Below are 15,216 nucleotides of genomic sequence, written 5' to 3' on the forward strand. Positions count from 1 at the left end.
TTTTAAAGATGGCAGAACAATTTTGACAGACTGAAATTAAAGTCTGGTCAGAAAATCACAGCACTCTGTGGTGCCATAAGAGCGAAATGTAGACATAAGGTGGGAACAGATTTAGAAACTAAGTAGATAACAGATGTATCCGGCACTCTGCGCTTGCCTAACCTTATAACCTGCATTATACAAAGAGTGCCGGGGCTCTGTTATTTATTACATTTAGAAATTAAATTCTATTTTGGATTGGAAGAGTTAACTATAAAAAGTCTGAAGTTATCAAAATCCTATAATTTACTGGCAGTTCTTAAAATGCCAGATAGGCAAAAAAGTACTGTCTGTAAAACATTACTAAAATGTCCTATCCACTTCACCTGATACCCTTTCACTATGAATTCCAGTATAAATAATACCGCTTTCTGTGGCGAAACAAACACTGGACATTCTGATATAATGTTTCAAACACTTAATTGTTTTCTAACCTAAATAACATATAACACAGAACAAAGTGGAACAGACGCTGACAAAGGAACACTAAACTTAGAAATGAGCCCCACAAGAAGGAAATTATATCCCCTTTGTCACTCTGGTTCAGGGAGTATGCAGAAAATCCCACAAAGAACAAAGGTGGTGAATTCCAGCTGGAGATGAGTAGGTGGGACTTATTCAAGGGAAGGGGCTTCATTTTTTTTTTTTTTTTTTTGTCTTACTGCACACAAGGCATAGCCAGGATGAGGATGAAGACGATGGGAGGACATGACTGAGCTCCTGGGACAGACATTTCTTTAGATACTAATCAGTTTTAAACAAAGTGAGGTTAAATATGTTAAGAGACTTTGGAGCATTTTCTAGGTTTCGTGTTCCTTTAAATATCTCACTATTTAGAAATATTCACATTTCATGCTTTACATTAACTGGAGACAAGCACAAAATACCAGCCATCAAGTGCAAAAGTCATTTTACAATTTTTGCTAAAAGTACCAGTAGACCTCTAAAGGTTTTCCCATAGTATATACTTCTAGCATATCATAAGTGAGGCAGCCAATGTTTTCTGAACATTTCCCCTTGGGATTTACAATATAGACGGACATCGCTCCGTTTATTCTAAACCTGAATGCTTAGTCTCCCAACAAGTGGAGATCTTAAAGATATGCGAAATTCATATCCAGTGCTTATATCAGACTAGGAAAACCCCTTCAAAAAGAGTGAATGCAACACTAAAAGGAGGATAAAAGCAAGGAGATCTTTTTGTGAGTTTGCAAGAGAATAACAGCAGCCTGTGGCATGTTCAGGGTGTCTGTATGGCAGCCAAAGGCTCACAATAATGGGGTCTCATTACTGTAGTATTCCTACTGGTTGAGTCACAGAAAAACATTAAAGTATCATGACTGGCTTTCCAGTCAGTACAGTTCAGCAGATGATATCAATGACTGTATAACTTGTGATAACTACAGCACTCATTTGGGTATAGGGGCAAATCATGACTGTAAAAAGTAAAAAGATGGGCAGGGCCTATGGTAATGGTAGGACTGGAGAAGTGGGGGGGGGGGGTGTAACAGACAAGTATTTATATCCTCTGCTTTAGGCAGCAAGTGCTGTGACTTTTCATAATAGCCATAAAGTATTGGAATATTTAAGTAAAAAGTGAATTAGGCAAGCTTCCCTCTACAGTGACTAAATGCAATACACAGTTCTATGGCCAGTATACAGACATTTCTCAGAGAATGATCACTAGTTTACATCCTTGATGACTGGTATTTTTTTTTCCTCTTAACCAACTAAATAGGCAGCCATAAGAATACATGCATAAAGCCAATAATGTGAGAAATATTAAATCAGACATGATATACTTGTGTCCAGCAAATTAGATAAGAGGGCATTGGCAGTCCACAAAGGGTTAATTGTCTACATTCCTTAACTATAGCAAAATAAATAAAATAAAAAAATGTAGTACTAAGAGTACTAGTACTAATAATTAGTAGTCAGTACAGAGATCTTTGGGCGTACAGGTAGGTTTCCAACATTAATATACACTGTAAGAGCTGGCTGGAGTTGATATTATGATAAGTACAGATGTGATGTGAATATATATATATATATATATATATATATATATATATATATATATATATATATATATATATATATATATATATATATATATCTCTCTATCTCAATATAGTGGGCTATCTCCATGAGAAATTGTGGAGCACTATATATCTACAATTATCAATTATGGGTACAGAGTTTTAATCCCATAAAAGAATGATAGAAGAACTGTAAAAATAATATTCCATGTAAAACTTGGAGTAAGTCTCGTGAACACCCGTAAGACCAATGTACTAAACTGCAGATAAAAGCAACTGTATGCATGCGGTAAGAAATTCACATGTACGGAGAGAAAACAAACAACGTGCAATGTGCAAAGAAATATAAGACATAAGAAAAGAAGATCAACATACTTCATTGAACCTTTCACAGTTCTTAAATATTAGCCTGACATCTGCAACAAAGTCTTCAGGTGTCTGGTAGTGTTGTGAGTGTTTTTTCTGCAGTTTCTTCTTCACCGTGGATAGATCCATAGGCTTCTTAATTATTTTGTAGTAATTTGGTATCTGCAACAATAAATAAAAAAAGGTCTATCAGGCATTTGAACTGAGTACTTTATTTCACCTAGCCATAGATCAATAGAGAGTAGTGATGCCTCAGTGATCCCCCTGCCACTCCCGTTCCACAATTTCCAGGGTCTGGGCTGTTTTCCATGCCCTTTCACCCTCTATACACAATGGAAAGGCCAGCCCAGCTAAACCCTTGTCACAGTGGTAAGCCGCCGCCTCCTGTAGTGATCAGTAGTGCAGACATTTCATGTTGACAGGACAAAAAGACAGACTCAAGAAGTGTCAGAACAGAGGTGTGGGATTTTGGCAGGGTGAGAATTGCTTCTTTTATTTTCTAACCCACTCCAAACCATTCCTAAAAATAAATCTTTCCATTCTGGACAAGTTCTCTAAACATTTATCATCCATCCAAGTGATAAATGATAAAGGTTAGATCTTGAAAGGCAAGAGATAAGCCAGAGCACCATGATCAATAAAACGGAAGACTGGGCCTTCCTTTCTTGTTTCTCAGCATATCTTTGGTGGGGAGAAACTGTGTGAAGCCATCATGATTTTCATTTTAACCCAGCTTCCATGCAATATGCATGAATCCTTTAGAACTCTAGATGAATGAAAAGTGCAACATCGCTCATGGTACAGCCAAAGAAATTCTTATTTAGGCAAAAGAACCGCCTCAGGTGCCACAAACATCAGCCCATGATACCCAAGGTGTTAAGTGCCTGAACAGAGAGGTCTATGCTGTGAGAAACCGCAGAGTACCTGCAGCTTTGGTGCCTACTCAGCTCCCGACAACGGTGCCAAATTTAAAGTCCCGGCATCCACCATACAAGGCAGATGTTGGGAAAATCGATTTAGATGACTATTAAACAGAATTGTTAGAAACTAATACATTTAATTTGATCATCCATCCCTAGCCAACACATAATTCACCTTAGTTATTCCTCTACCTTAAAAAAAAACAAAAAAAAAAAAAAAAAACGTGAAATCCTTCAGCATTTAAGAATGGGATACCAAACAAACTTCTAAGGGTACTGTAATATTCATATGGAGGAATTTGGCACAGAGTATGAAGCAGATTCTGCCTTAAAATCAGCTCTAAATTCTGCCTGAAATTAGATTCCATTCATTTCAATGGGAGTCGGATTCTGAAAAATAAACATCAAGTTCTATCCTCAAGCAGATTCCATCTGATAGCTCCTAATGAAGTGAAAGGAAGGCAAAAAATACCGTGTGGCAGGTACAGAACTGAAGTGCGCTAATAAAAGTAAGCTTCAAATTCCTAAAACTGAATTTTCAGCTAGAAAAAAAAAATCCTGACGTTGAATTTCTGCAGTGCGAACAACCACATCTCCATACTTTTGGCAATACAATGTATATTCTATGCAATCTTGGCTACTTGCTACATTGCTAGAGCCAACTCCGGTTTCAGTGCATATTTAATTAGGCCAAAACATTATTAATAGTGTGTGCCATTGCTCTGGTGGTGAAAACGAAACAGAGGTTTTCTAAAGCAGTTTTAGAAGCAAAAACCAAGTGCTGATCATAAAGTGAGTGAAGGACAGCAGTACTTTTTTTTTTTTTTTAAATCTACTTTTAGCTTTGAAATCACATCTGAAAACCTAAATGTGTAAAAACACCCATCATTGTCAGCCTTCTTAATAACTATTTGCAAAGCTGAACAAACAGGTGGGGTTGTGCAGGACTTCGAAAAGATTTTTTTTTTCCTTAGCAAGTGATACGTCCATTAGTCACATGTCCATGCTGCAACCCAGTCTTATTCATTTTACCCCCTAGATGTTGCTAATCTTCCTTTTTACGTCACTGTATCTGATTCCTGGAGCTTCAGTCACGTTAAAGTGAAATTAATGACAGGTTTAATGACAAGTTCCAGAACCTCCATGCGGAAGTTACTGACCGAGAGTTACACTGTAATAAGGGAAATTTTTAGGACTTTTAGCTAATAAATGTAACTCTTTATAGTGATGATAATAAAGTGCAAGAGCCTTCCCATTCACATTGGGGCTAGAAGAACTTGCTCCTCTGCCAGTCCTCATCACCTACTTCCTGGATGTTTCCTCTGTCTCAGCAGGGAGCCTAGAGATAACACAAGCAGTTTACAGCCCTATACTATACAAAACTCCTGGTTAATTTACAGAATATAAAAACATATCAAACCTTATTTTTGTTGAAAAACTATATAAATATATAGCCCCTGTGAACAGAAAAACTAGGAAATTAAATCTTAATATGTTTATGTGCAACACTACATATAAAAACTATTTTGTTTTAGGTAAAAGAAGCAAAATTTACAGGTTTTTTTTTTTTTTTTGCATTTTATACCATTCTTCTACTTGTAGCGAAAAAAAAAAAATATTCAGCTTATTTAACAAATATGGCTAGTTATTTCAAGCCTTATGTGTTCAGAAAAAAAAACATGGTAAAAATAGATGAGACATGCAAAGCTATTAAAAAGATATTGCTGTGTAAAGCAATGCATACAAAAGTGTTAAGTTTGACCTTTAAGGGTTAGGTATTTTATCAGGAACAGAAAATTAGAAAAAAAAACACCATTCTCTCTCTTACTGCCACAATATTATTACTATTTATTTTTTACATAAATAATAGCCATTTGAACAATTATTATACTACAGATATCAATAGCACCAATATCACTCACTACTTGCTGGCAATTTAAACAGTATAGGGGCACAGAATCGCACTAGCTAGGGGCAACACGGTGGAGTTTGTATGTTCTCCCCGTGTTTGGGTTGATTTCCTCCCATACTCCAAACACATACATAGGAGAAAATGTACATTGTGAGAATTCTATGGGGCTCACAATCTACAAAAATAAATAAATAAATAAATCCCACTAGCTGAAGAAAAAAAAAAAATCACTACAATTTACATAAACTGGCATACTGTATAGCTAAAAACTATGCCAGATCCAACCATAGATTTAAAGGAGTATTCCCATGATGCTTGTTCACTAACCTGCAGGCTGTTGTGTTCTCTTCACTTCCTGCTTTTCTCAGCACATAGGTGGGCGGGGTTTCACTTGCACGGGATTGGTTGTAAATTATTTACCACAGTGTGAAGCTGATGTAGCAGAGCTGGATTTGAGTCAGCATGCATTACATACAGTGGTAAGGGACTCCCTATCTCAGCCCTTATCAGCCAAATTCAATTAAACCGACTGATAAGAGCTCAGAAATCCTGAAGCTCTCACCTCCCCTATCTGAGAAGCTCCGCTACTTATCAGACACAAACAGCTCAGAGCTGCTCTCAGCCCCTCCCTCTGAGAGCAGGCAGCTACATCACTTGACAAATGAGCAGATAATCCCAAGGGCCATAGAAACAGAGTGTAAACAATGAAGTGAATAAATTAAGATAGTGGCCAAACAAAGCAGTTTTGATAAAGCAATGCATTTAGGAAAAGTCTTAAAGCCACATAAACTAGCAGTATAGATAGGATCCTTGTGATGGGACAACCCCTTTAACTTTCTAGTGCACTTTGTAGCTTTGTCCCAGTTCAAGTGAATGTAACAAAGCAGCAAGACCTTGAACAGCTAGCAAGTATACAGTATAACTGTGTACAGATCAGTGTACACAACTGATTGGCGGAGTGATGATAGTAGGACATATAATGAAGGACTATCCTAAAAATACATAAATACCGCATATCAAAAACAATAGCCTAGCTATCTTGTGACTTCAGAGCTTAGACCTGTGAACAAATCTAACAAATGCAGCAATCCAAGAAATCACACTTAACAGGCCATGGTTGAAGATTATAACAATTTATGATGAATAAATTGAATGGTGTGTGGAAAAAAAATTGGTACTATACTTACCGATGCAGGAACGGGCTCTTGAAACTCAATGCTCAGCTCGTGGCAATAGAGATACAGTAGCAGTCGCTCACATTTCTTTAGTAAAAACAGAATATAAACATTATACAATAGAAAAGAATTCAGGGAGAAATAACATATTCTTGATCTTTTAAAGGGGTTGCCAACACTTATCATTTGGATAGGTCACCAATTGAAGAGCGGTGGGAGTCCGACACCTGAAACCACTTATCAGCTGAACATTCAGTTGAGAGCTACAGACTCTTCACTGAAAACTGTGCTTGGTATTGCAGCTCAGCCCAATTCACTTGAATGGGACAGAGCTACAAACAAGCCTGGTAACCAATTGACACAACATCACATGGTTTATGAACAATCCTGAGAAACATTGCCAATTGGTGTGGGCCCAGGTGTGAACCCCTACCTGTATTTGATGATTGATATTATCAGCTTAGAACACCCCTTTAAGCTGGAGCCCCATTTGGCGCAAACTTTTCCACACATTGTAGAAAAATAGGTGCAGTGGAAAGGCTACAAATCCAAAACCATAGCATTCCTGGACATCGCAGCACGTCAATTAGATCTAGGGAAATAAATGCCGGCTGTTTCCCTATAGGTATAATTGAAGCAGAAAGTCTACAGGTGAACACACATTTGTGAAAAGCAGTGTGGGAAAAACCATAATGTGTTTCTGCTGCGGTTTTTCCCACAGCGCTTTTTCACTGTGGCACGCTACGTGGGGCCTTAGCCTTAAAGGGTCTCTATCATTCAAAAAATGGATTTTGAGCTAAGCATATGCCTGAAAAGCCTTTAAAAATCCCATGCATGCGCAGTAATTCTTCGTTCTGAGTGCTACTGCGCATGCCCAAGCGCCATTTTCTTGTAGCCCACTACAGAACAGCATACTGAGCAGTATGCTGAGTTCTATAGGTAGCCACAAGAAAATGGTCCTCGGGCATGCGCAGTAGAGTGAAGAACGAAACATTACTGCGCATGCACGGGATTTGAAGCGCCAGGAGCAAGATAACAGAGGAAGTAGGCAGTACACCAAGTGTGGAGGAGGATGCTTGGTGAGCCTCATCAGCATATCATTTTTACTAAAAACGGGAGGGTTTTTGTTAGAACTGGGAGGCAACACCTGAATAGACTTTTTTAAAGGCTATTCAGGCATATGCTTAGCTCAAAATACATTTTCTGAATGATAGAGCCCCTTTAAACTAAAGCTAAGACACTCGCACCTTATTTTGTTCAAGATTTTCTGATTTTTTATTTTTTTTTAATGTAGATTGTGAGCCCTAATGTACATTTTTTTTTTCTCATATCAGTATGTCTTTACAGAATGGGAGGAAATCCATGCAAACATGGGGAGAACATACAAACTCCTTGCAGATGTTGTTCCTGGCGGGTTTCGAACCAAGAACTCCAGCGCTGCAAGGCTGCAGGGCCAACCGCTGAGCCACCGTGTTGCCCCTGAAGATTTTCTGATTTGGAAATGGGCAAATTGTCTGGGACAATTCCAGTACTGTAGCATGGCCTAGCGTAAAGAATGACATTCCTAGAGCCAATATTACTACAGCAAGCCTAGGTAGACAGTACATCAGCTAGCAATATGGTAATATTTCATCTCTGCAGCTTGAAGAACTCTACATTAAATGAATTTCTAAGCTACAATCTGGGATGAATTCCTAGAAGCACAAGACAAGGGTGACAAGTAGAGTTGAAAGGTGGGGACGTGTTTTAAAGTGTTTTTTTTTTTAAATCAAGGTTTATATCTAGCATCAACACACTAGCTTTCATAACAAAAATCAAATAGGGGGCAATGTGGTGGCTCAGTGGTTAGCACTGCAGCCTTGCAGCACTGGAGTCCTGGGTTTGAATACTGCCAGGAACAACGTCTGCAAGGAGTTTGCGTGGATATCCTTCCATTCTACAAAGACCTACTGATGGGGGAAAAAAAATGTACATTGTGATCCCTATATGGGGCTCACAATCTACATTAAAAAAAAAATTAAATAGATACATGTTTTTGTTCAAATGTGGCTTAGTGGGGTGCTATAGCCCACATCAAACTGAATTTCAGCATAAAGAAAGGGAATGTATTTATATACAGTGTGGTAAAAACTGCTAGTTCCACATCTGCTGCTCAGTTGCATATATTAGAGACCAACACAAAACTAAGACATGAGAATGTTTTTCTATTCAATACCTGCCTGAATACAGTGTCCATTCTACATCCCCCTTAGTAAGTGGAGGCTCTGGAAGTGGAACCCCGATATAGATGACATTTGTGACATAGCTTTTTGAAATGCTATAAATTACTTTTTATGGGGAAACCACTCTAATATAAAGTGTCAACTGGCCTAAAGAGGAAAAAAAAAAAATCCTACACCTTTAACGGACACATCTGTATATGAATGTACAGTAGCTTTGGTTCTTATTCAGTCGAACAGCTAGTTTTGACTTCTATTACAAATAGGTTACATTTCAAGTCACACGTACCATTTGGTCCACAGGGTTCAAGCCTTGCACAGTCTTTCCTTTCTTACTGTGTTGAGAATTGTCACAATCATACTCGAGTTCAGGTTTGTTCAGATCTCTACAGAAGGTGCAGATCCATTCACCACTGATGAAGATAAACACACAAACAAACAAACAAAAAAAGTCACTTAATAGCGGAATACTGGGCTTATATATAATATATAAATAGATTTTTATTTTTCATTTATTTATTTATTTTACATTAAATGGCTCCTCGGTAGCAAAACTAATATTTACTCAAAATTGTTCTTGCCATTACAATGACTTTCGTTTACATGTTTCTGGACGAGACATCTAATTTGGTCACTGTAAAAGTACCAAATACTGTTCATATACCACAATCAAACTTTGCCTCCAACGTAAAGCAGTGTCACTCTAAAAACATTTCTGACATTTCTAGACTAGCAAGTTTAAGATGAGTTTATTTTTAAATAAAGAAACATATTGACAATACCTTGGAAAACTAAGAAGGGTTGGTACATGACATGTGAGGTGAAAAACCTTTGGACACTTTTCACAACATAAGAGGTCGCCTCCATTTTGGCACACAGCGCACCAGTCTTCATTTGGATCTTCATCTTTATTTGTTCCATCACCGCCACCTCCCCCTCTTGGTGACCGATGCATAGAACTGCGGACAGGGGATTTGCCATTTACAAGAGTGCCATGGGAAGACTGTTCACAACTTCTGTTTGTGCTGTTTGGCTCAGTCTTTACATGATTTTCCAGATTTGCTAGGGCTTCTAGATCACTTTCAAGGTGCAGTGTAGTGGTGAGTGGTGGGGTCAGGCTGCTCTCTGGACTGCTTAGCTAGAGGTAAAAGAAACATACCACAAATTAGTGACAACTATAAATATGCATCAACTTCTATAACACTTGTATTGAAAAATATAGAACGGCATACCAAAAAAAAGTTTAAGCCAAGATCTGTAGAATACAGATGAAATGTATAGGTACATATTAAAACAGGCGCTGTTACCTCTGAAAAGCTCTTTTAACCACCGCAAATATTAGTTTAGTGACATTCTGACAGCGCCTTTAAAACTAATCGCTTGCACTCACCTACTGTGTATCTGTAAACAGGACAGAACAATGAACAAGTCCTATATTTTTGGTTATCTTTGATATATAAACATATTGAAGTGAATGGGAGCTGAGGTACCAGCACCCGCCCACTATATAGGGTACAGAGAAAACTGCTTTCAGCCCTGTGTTGTGTATGGTCCAGGAGCCGGAATTAAACCTATGTAGCTGATCCGTACATGGGCTGCCTGTCTATACCTTACCGATCAGATATTTATGGCCTAAAGGCAGGCCATAGAAACCTATATCCTGGACATCAACCTTTAACTGCACTCTTGTGATAATGGACTATGGGGTTAACTGTAGACTATAAAACAAGGCCCTCTATCCTTTTTGACGCCAATTCATCAATATAGAGTAGAGTGCAGACTGATTGCCAAAGCAACGTCAGCAAGTAAGTAAAATACAAAACTTAGTCTGGGACAGACAAGACATATTAAAACTAAATTAAAAATAAATAAATAAATAAATAAAAAAAAAAAAATGCTACTATGCCATTAAAATGGTTTGCCAACTTCTTTATAAAATATTGGCCATTTTCTTACTGGTCTTTGTTAAAAGGTTTTCCCCACAAACATAACTATATCTGAAATTGCCAACAAGTGACGAATATAAATAACTAAAAGATGTTTGAAGATATTCTTTAATTGTATTAGCGTTTACAGTGACTACATGCATGGTGATCAGGAATGCAGGACCTTCATACAGCGTGGCACTTGTCAGAAAGTTGCTCATGATTTACTTTTTCTGACTGGACTAATTGTTATGGATAAAACAATGGATGCCCGACAGACCCCATTATAATAAGGATCCAATGCTTGTCTGTAAACAGATCAGTCTTAACGTTTAGTACTGCGATGGAACAAAAGAATGGACTAAAATGACTCAGATGTGATCCCAGCCTAAGAATAAACAATAGTGCATTTCTGATCAGGTAGTATATATGATCTCATGTGAGACATTTGCAATGTTGATTATATTATTGTACCATCAGACCTCTAATAGTAAGAATTTTAGCTCACATATAAAGTATCAATAATATTAATTCGTCTAAAACCACTGGAGTGTCAACACATGATAAGGGATGAGATAGGGAATCCAGTACCTCTGTATGTAATGCAAACTGACTCAAATCCAGCTCTGCTACATCAGCTTCATACTGTGGTAATTCATTTACAACCAATCCCTCATTACTGACTGCAAACATAGCAGATAGAAGAGCAAGTGAAACCCCGCCCACCAATGTGCAGAGAAAACCAGGAAGTGAAGAGAGCACAGAGCCTGCAGGCTGCTGAACAAGTGTGATGGGAACCCCTTTAAGGAGCTGATTCATTAAATAAGGCTATAAAAACCCATGCCCACCCTGCTGATTGATCATTGGCATTAAACATGAAAGAGAAGAAAACTCCTCACTTATGAATATTATACACACATTTATGTGCCATCTGAAAAATGACGACTGAACAATTATGGGTCACCAAAATTAAAAATTTATTTTTAAAATTAAATGTACATTTAGAAAAATAAAAATTATAAAGATAATGAAAAAAGTTACAATTTGGTAATACCTGGGCTCAGACTGCAATATCTATATATGTACAGTATAAAATGTACCACTTTTAAGCCATAATCAGTCTCCAAGAAAAATCTAAATTGAGTCCAGTCATGTGCGTCCAAATGTCTGTGTCTTACTGGCACTGTATGGGTATATAAAGTCTTATTTGATTTGGAATATTACCATGCATGCACTTCGTCTGCCATCTTCCGATTTCTCTTGCTTAACCGGTCCTGAGTAACTACACACATCCTCTTCTGTGCCCGGCTCCTGCTTGACCTTCACCGTATCAGATTTAAATGCATTTCTATCAACAGTTCGACCACTGGATCCACAACTGTATAATGGAAGAAAAGCTGAATAGTTTAGCAAAGGTGAATATAGGTAAAATTCATCTGCAATGAAGCTTCCACTTGACTCTACATCCTACTAATATTATAAATGTGACCGTTTGTATTTGTTATTCAATCATGCAAAAACAGCTGAACGGATTTGGATGAAATTTGGCACAGATAGTTTCTAACCTGGATCAACACATAGGATACTTTTTATCCCGTTAAATGACATGGCTTCACAACTGTTATTTATGTTAATATACTATACTATCAATATTAAACTGCTCTTGACGGCAGGACAATCATTCAGCTAATTGCAGTTTTGCTAATAAAGCCTAGTCTGTCATCTCTCTATGTAAACACACAGATAAGGGAGCGTTCACACTACCGTCGGTGTCCGACATGTAGTGTCCGCTCCTAGTGTCCGCTCAAAATCTGTCACGGACACTAGCTGTGTCCGTGATACCTGTCATTCACTTGAATGGGCATCGGGTGCGTTCTTTTGCACTCCGTGCCCGTCCTTCCCTGTCCGCAAGAGAAGATGTCCGATTTCTCAAGCGGACAGAGGAACCCTGCATGCATGTCCGCTCCTAGTGTCCGTGACAGATTTTGAGCGGACACTAGGAGCGGACACTACATGTCGGACACCGACGGTAGTGTGAACGCCGCCTAACAGAGTCCATCCTGTACAAGCATTCGCATATTATCTGATCTGCATAAGTGTTCTGAGATGGGAAAACATCTTTAATCCAAATTGGCAGTTTCCCAATTTTAAACAGGCTGGGAAAAAGAAAATCTAATTTTTCGCAAAATTCTCAAAAAACGAGAGCTATGATGGTAGTCAGAAGTCAACAGTCTCCTGAAGCGGAGCTGAGGAGGATTGAGCAAGTTGGGTATCAAGCGACTATTAGAGACGCCGAAATGCCAGAGCAGGCGGATCATGAACGCCAACAACACACTCATCATATGGCGCCCCAGCGACCTGCCGGGAACAATCACAGGCACTGCGTGATGATCAAGTTCAGCGGCAGGCCAGCTTGAAAGCTACCGAAATGCCGGAGCAGGCAGATCATCAATGCCAACAGCACGCAGACGAAGTCGCGGGCAGAAACTAGTATTTCAGACTCAATGTCGTGCAAAGGCATAATAAACGAATTTAGATCTACATAGCAGTAACACACTCAGCAAAGCTATAGATACTGAATGAAAAAGTGGAAAAGGGGATGTTAAATTTTATGTTGAGTAATTTACTTACCTTCCTCGACTGCCTGTGCTTGATGTACTGGGAGGCCTTACTGGTGTGTGAGAGTTGGATAAACCTGAAAAAAAAGGAAATTTCTGTTAAGATGTACTAACCACCTAGCAAAGTATACCATAAATCGCGATATAGAAATATATTTTGAAATGCCACAGCAGATTTGACTTAAAGGGTGTGTCTGTCAGGTCCCAAATGACACAAACCAATTATAGTGCTGTTCAGAAAACTTTATTAGCAGCAGAAACTAACACTTGCATCTATAAACAATGCAGAAATAATCACTTTTTCATAAATGAATAGTACAGGTGAATATAGGAAACTTTGTTAAATATGTTGCCTTCTCTATTTGCAGGCTAAATGACTTCTTACATAGCATTGTATGGAATGGGAAGGTGGGTAAAGCTACCTCTTCCAAGACAAGACTCTGGCAAGCATGCTATAACTGATACGCCACCAGTCAGGCCCTGGCCGCTCCTGCAATATAGTCTGAGCTATTGTTAAACAGCAAGAAAACTACAGACAAACCTGCTTTGCCATTTTTGTGCTTTAAAAAAAAATTAAAAGTGTAATTCTTTAATTCTTTTCCAAAGAAAAATTTTGCTAGGCTGAAATGATACTTAAAATTTACAAACAGAACATGGATGTTGAACCCCAGACTAAATTTCATTACATCACTTACCGGTTGACCCCGGTGACATGGCAGATGGCCCTGGGGATGGATTCATAGTGCTTGTGGGCTGTGGAAGCTGATGACCAATTGAGATGTACCTGCTTAATATATTGTCTAGATTGCTTGACCCAGCATCTTCCAGCTGTAAAACAAGGTAAAAGCAAATCTGGATTACATAAGAAACGAGACTTCAAGAAAATTTGTAGCATCACATTAGTGTATGTTCATTGGAAAATGGAAAGGAATTTGAAACGAACATCTCCCTCAAAATCTGCATCAGATTTCACACCATGTCAATAGGCCCTACATCTACCATGGGTGGGGGGAAAAAAATAAATCTAAAATTGCATTTAATTCCTAAATTTAATTCCATTGTCACCAGTACTAACCAGAAGCATTGTAAATGCATTACTAAATTATAACACTCTAATGGGGAAAGGGGGAGGTTTGGGATTTGAGGGGGGGGGGGGGGGGTGAGCAGCACTGAATTCACACTTAATCTGATTTGATAAATCCTTCCATGTGTTTCAATCCACATTATTCTGCATTTTGGCAAAAGCCACCTTGCGTTTGGAACAATTATTGACAGTACTGGCACCACAGGGGTGCAAATCTACAGGTGTGCAAGTGTGTACATGTAGGTAGAATAATCGTACTAGTCCAGAATAACTGATGGTTCTGAAAGATCGAATTCACACTACATCTGTATAAAAAAAAGTTTATCACATCCTGCATCCCTTCAGCTGATTTTCAGTACATCAACAAATTGCATTACAAACAGCCCGCTCTGCAAAACCACAAACATTCATTATCCTGACCACAGTGCTGGGACTCAGCCAGCAACTTTGCTGAACGCCTGAGGATCATCAGATGGACTTTTATTGACCACTAAGAACCTCGGAAAATTACAGCTGGGTCTAGAGTAATCCCATAAATGCTGAACTATCCAATATTAAGGGTACTTATACTGTAGCTCCAAGTATTATAAAGCTGCACAATACAATACTGGAAATAGCTCCTAGGAGTGGGGCAAGAAAATACAAAGAGACTTTTTGTTTTATGAGCCTTGAACTACTATGCTTAGGAAAATGTATTAATATGTTATAATTTCTGTATAAAAAAAAAAGTCAGTCAGTCAGGCCAATCTTCAAGAGGACCTTTCATGAGTTGGGGCATATGTGGTTTTATATCCCGCTGGAAAGCCGACAGTGCGTTGAATTCAGCACACTGTCGGCTTTCACGATCTGTGCACTGGGTGAAGAGCTATCTGTGCCGGTACCGTAGTGCTTTATTGTCAGTAGGGCGTTCCTGACAGTC

The 15,216-nt window shown here is 38.5% G+C and overlaps 1 protein-coding gene across 2 annotated transcripts in view; it reads right to left on the minus strand.

The window, feature by feature from the left end:
- TRIM33 (tripartite motif containing 33) overlaps window positions 1-15,216 on the minus strand; it is a 96,592-nt gene that overhangs the window by 2,071 nt on the left and 79,305 nt on the right. For both annotated transcript variants that reach the window (XM_075264125.1, XM_075264124.1), the window contains exons 12-18: window positions 13,909-14,041; window positions 13,227-13,290; window positions 11,820-11,973; window positions 9,453-9,808; window positions 8,960-9,083; window positions 6,464-6,538; window positions 2,454-2,606 (exon numbers count right to left, since the gene is read on the minus strand). In XM_075264125.1, the coding sequence (XP_075120226.1) occupies window positions 2,454-2,606; window positions 6,464-6,538; window positions 8,960-9,083; window positions 9,453-9,808; window positions 11,820-11,973; window positions 13,227-13,290; window positions 13,909-14,041 (1,059 nt within the window). The remainder of the gene's footprint in view (window positions 1-2,453; window positions 2,607-6,463; window positions 6,539-8,959; window positions 9,084-9,452; window positions 9,809-11,819; window positions 11,974-13,226; window positions 13,291-13,908; window positions 14,042-15,216) is intronic.

Source organism: Leptodactylus fuscus, chromosome 2 (assembly GCF_031893055.1).
Source record: "Leptodactylus fuscus isolate aLepFus1 chromosome 2, aLepFus1.hap2, whole genome shotgun sequence".
In the NCBI taxonomy this organism is placed as follows: domain Eukaryota; kingdom Metazoa; phylum Chordata; class Amphibia; order Anura; family Leptodactylidae; genus Leptodactylus; species Leptodactylus fuscus.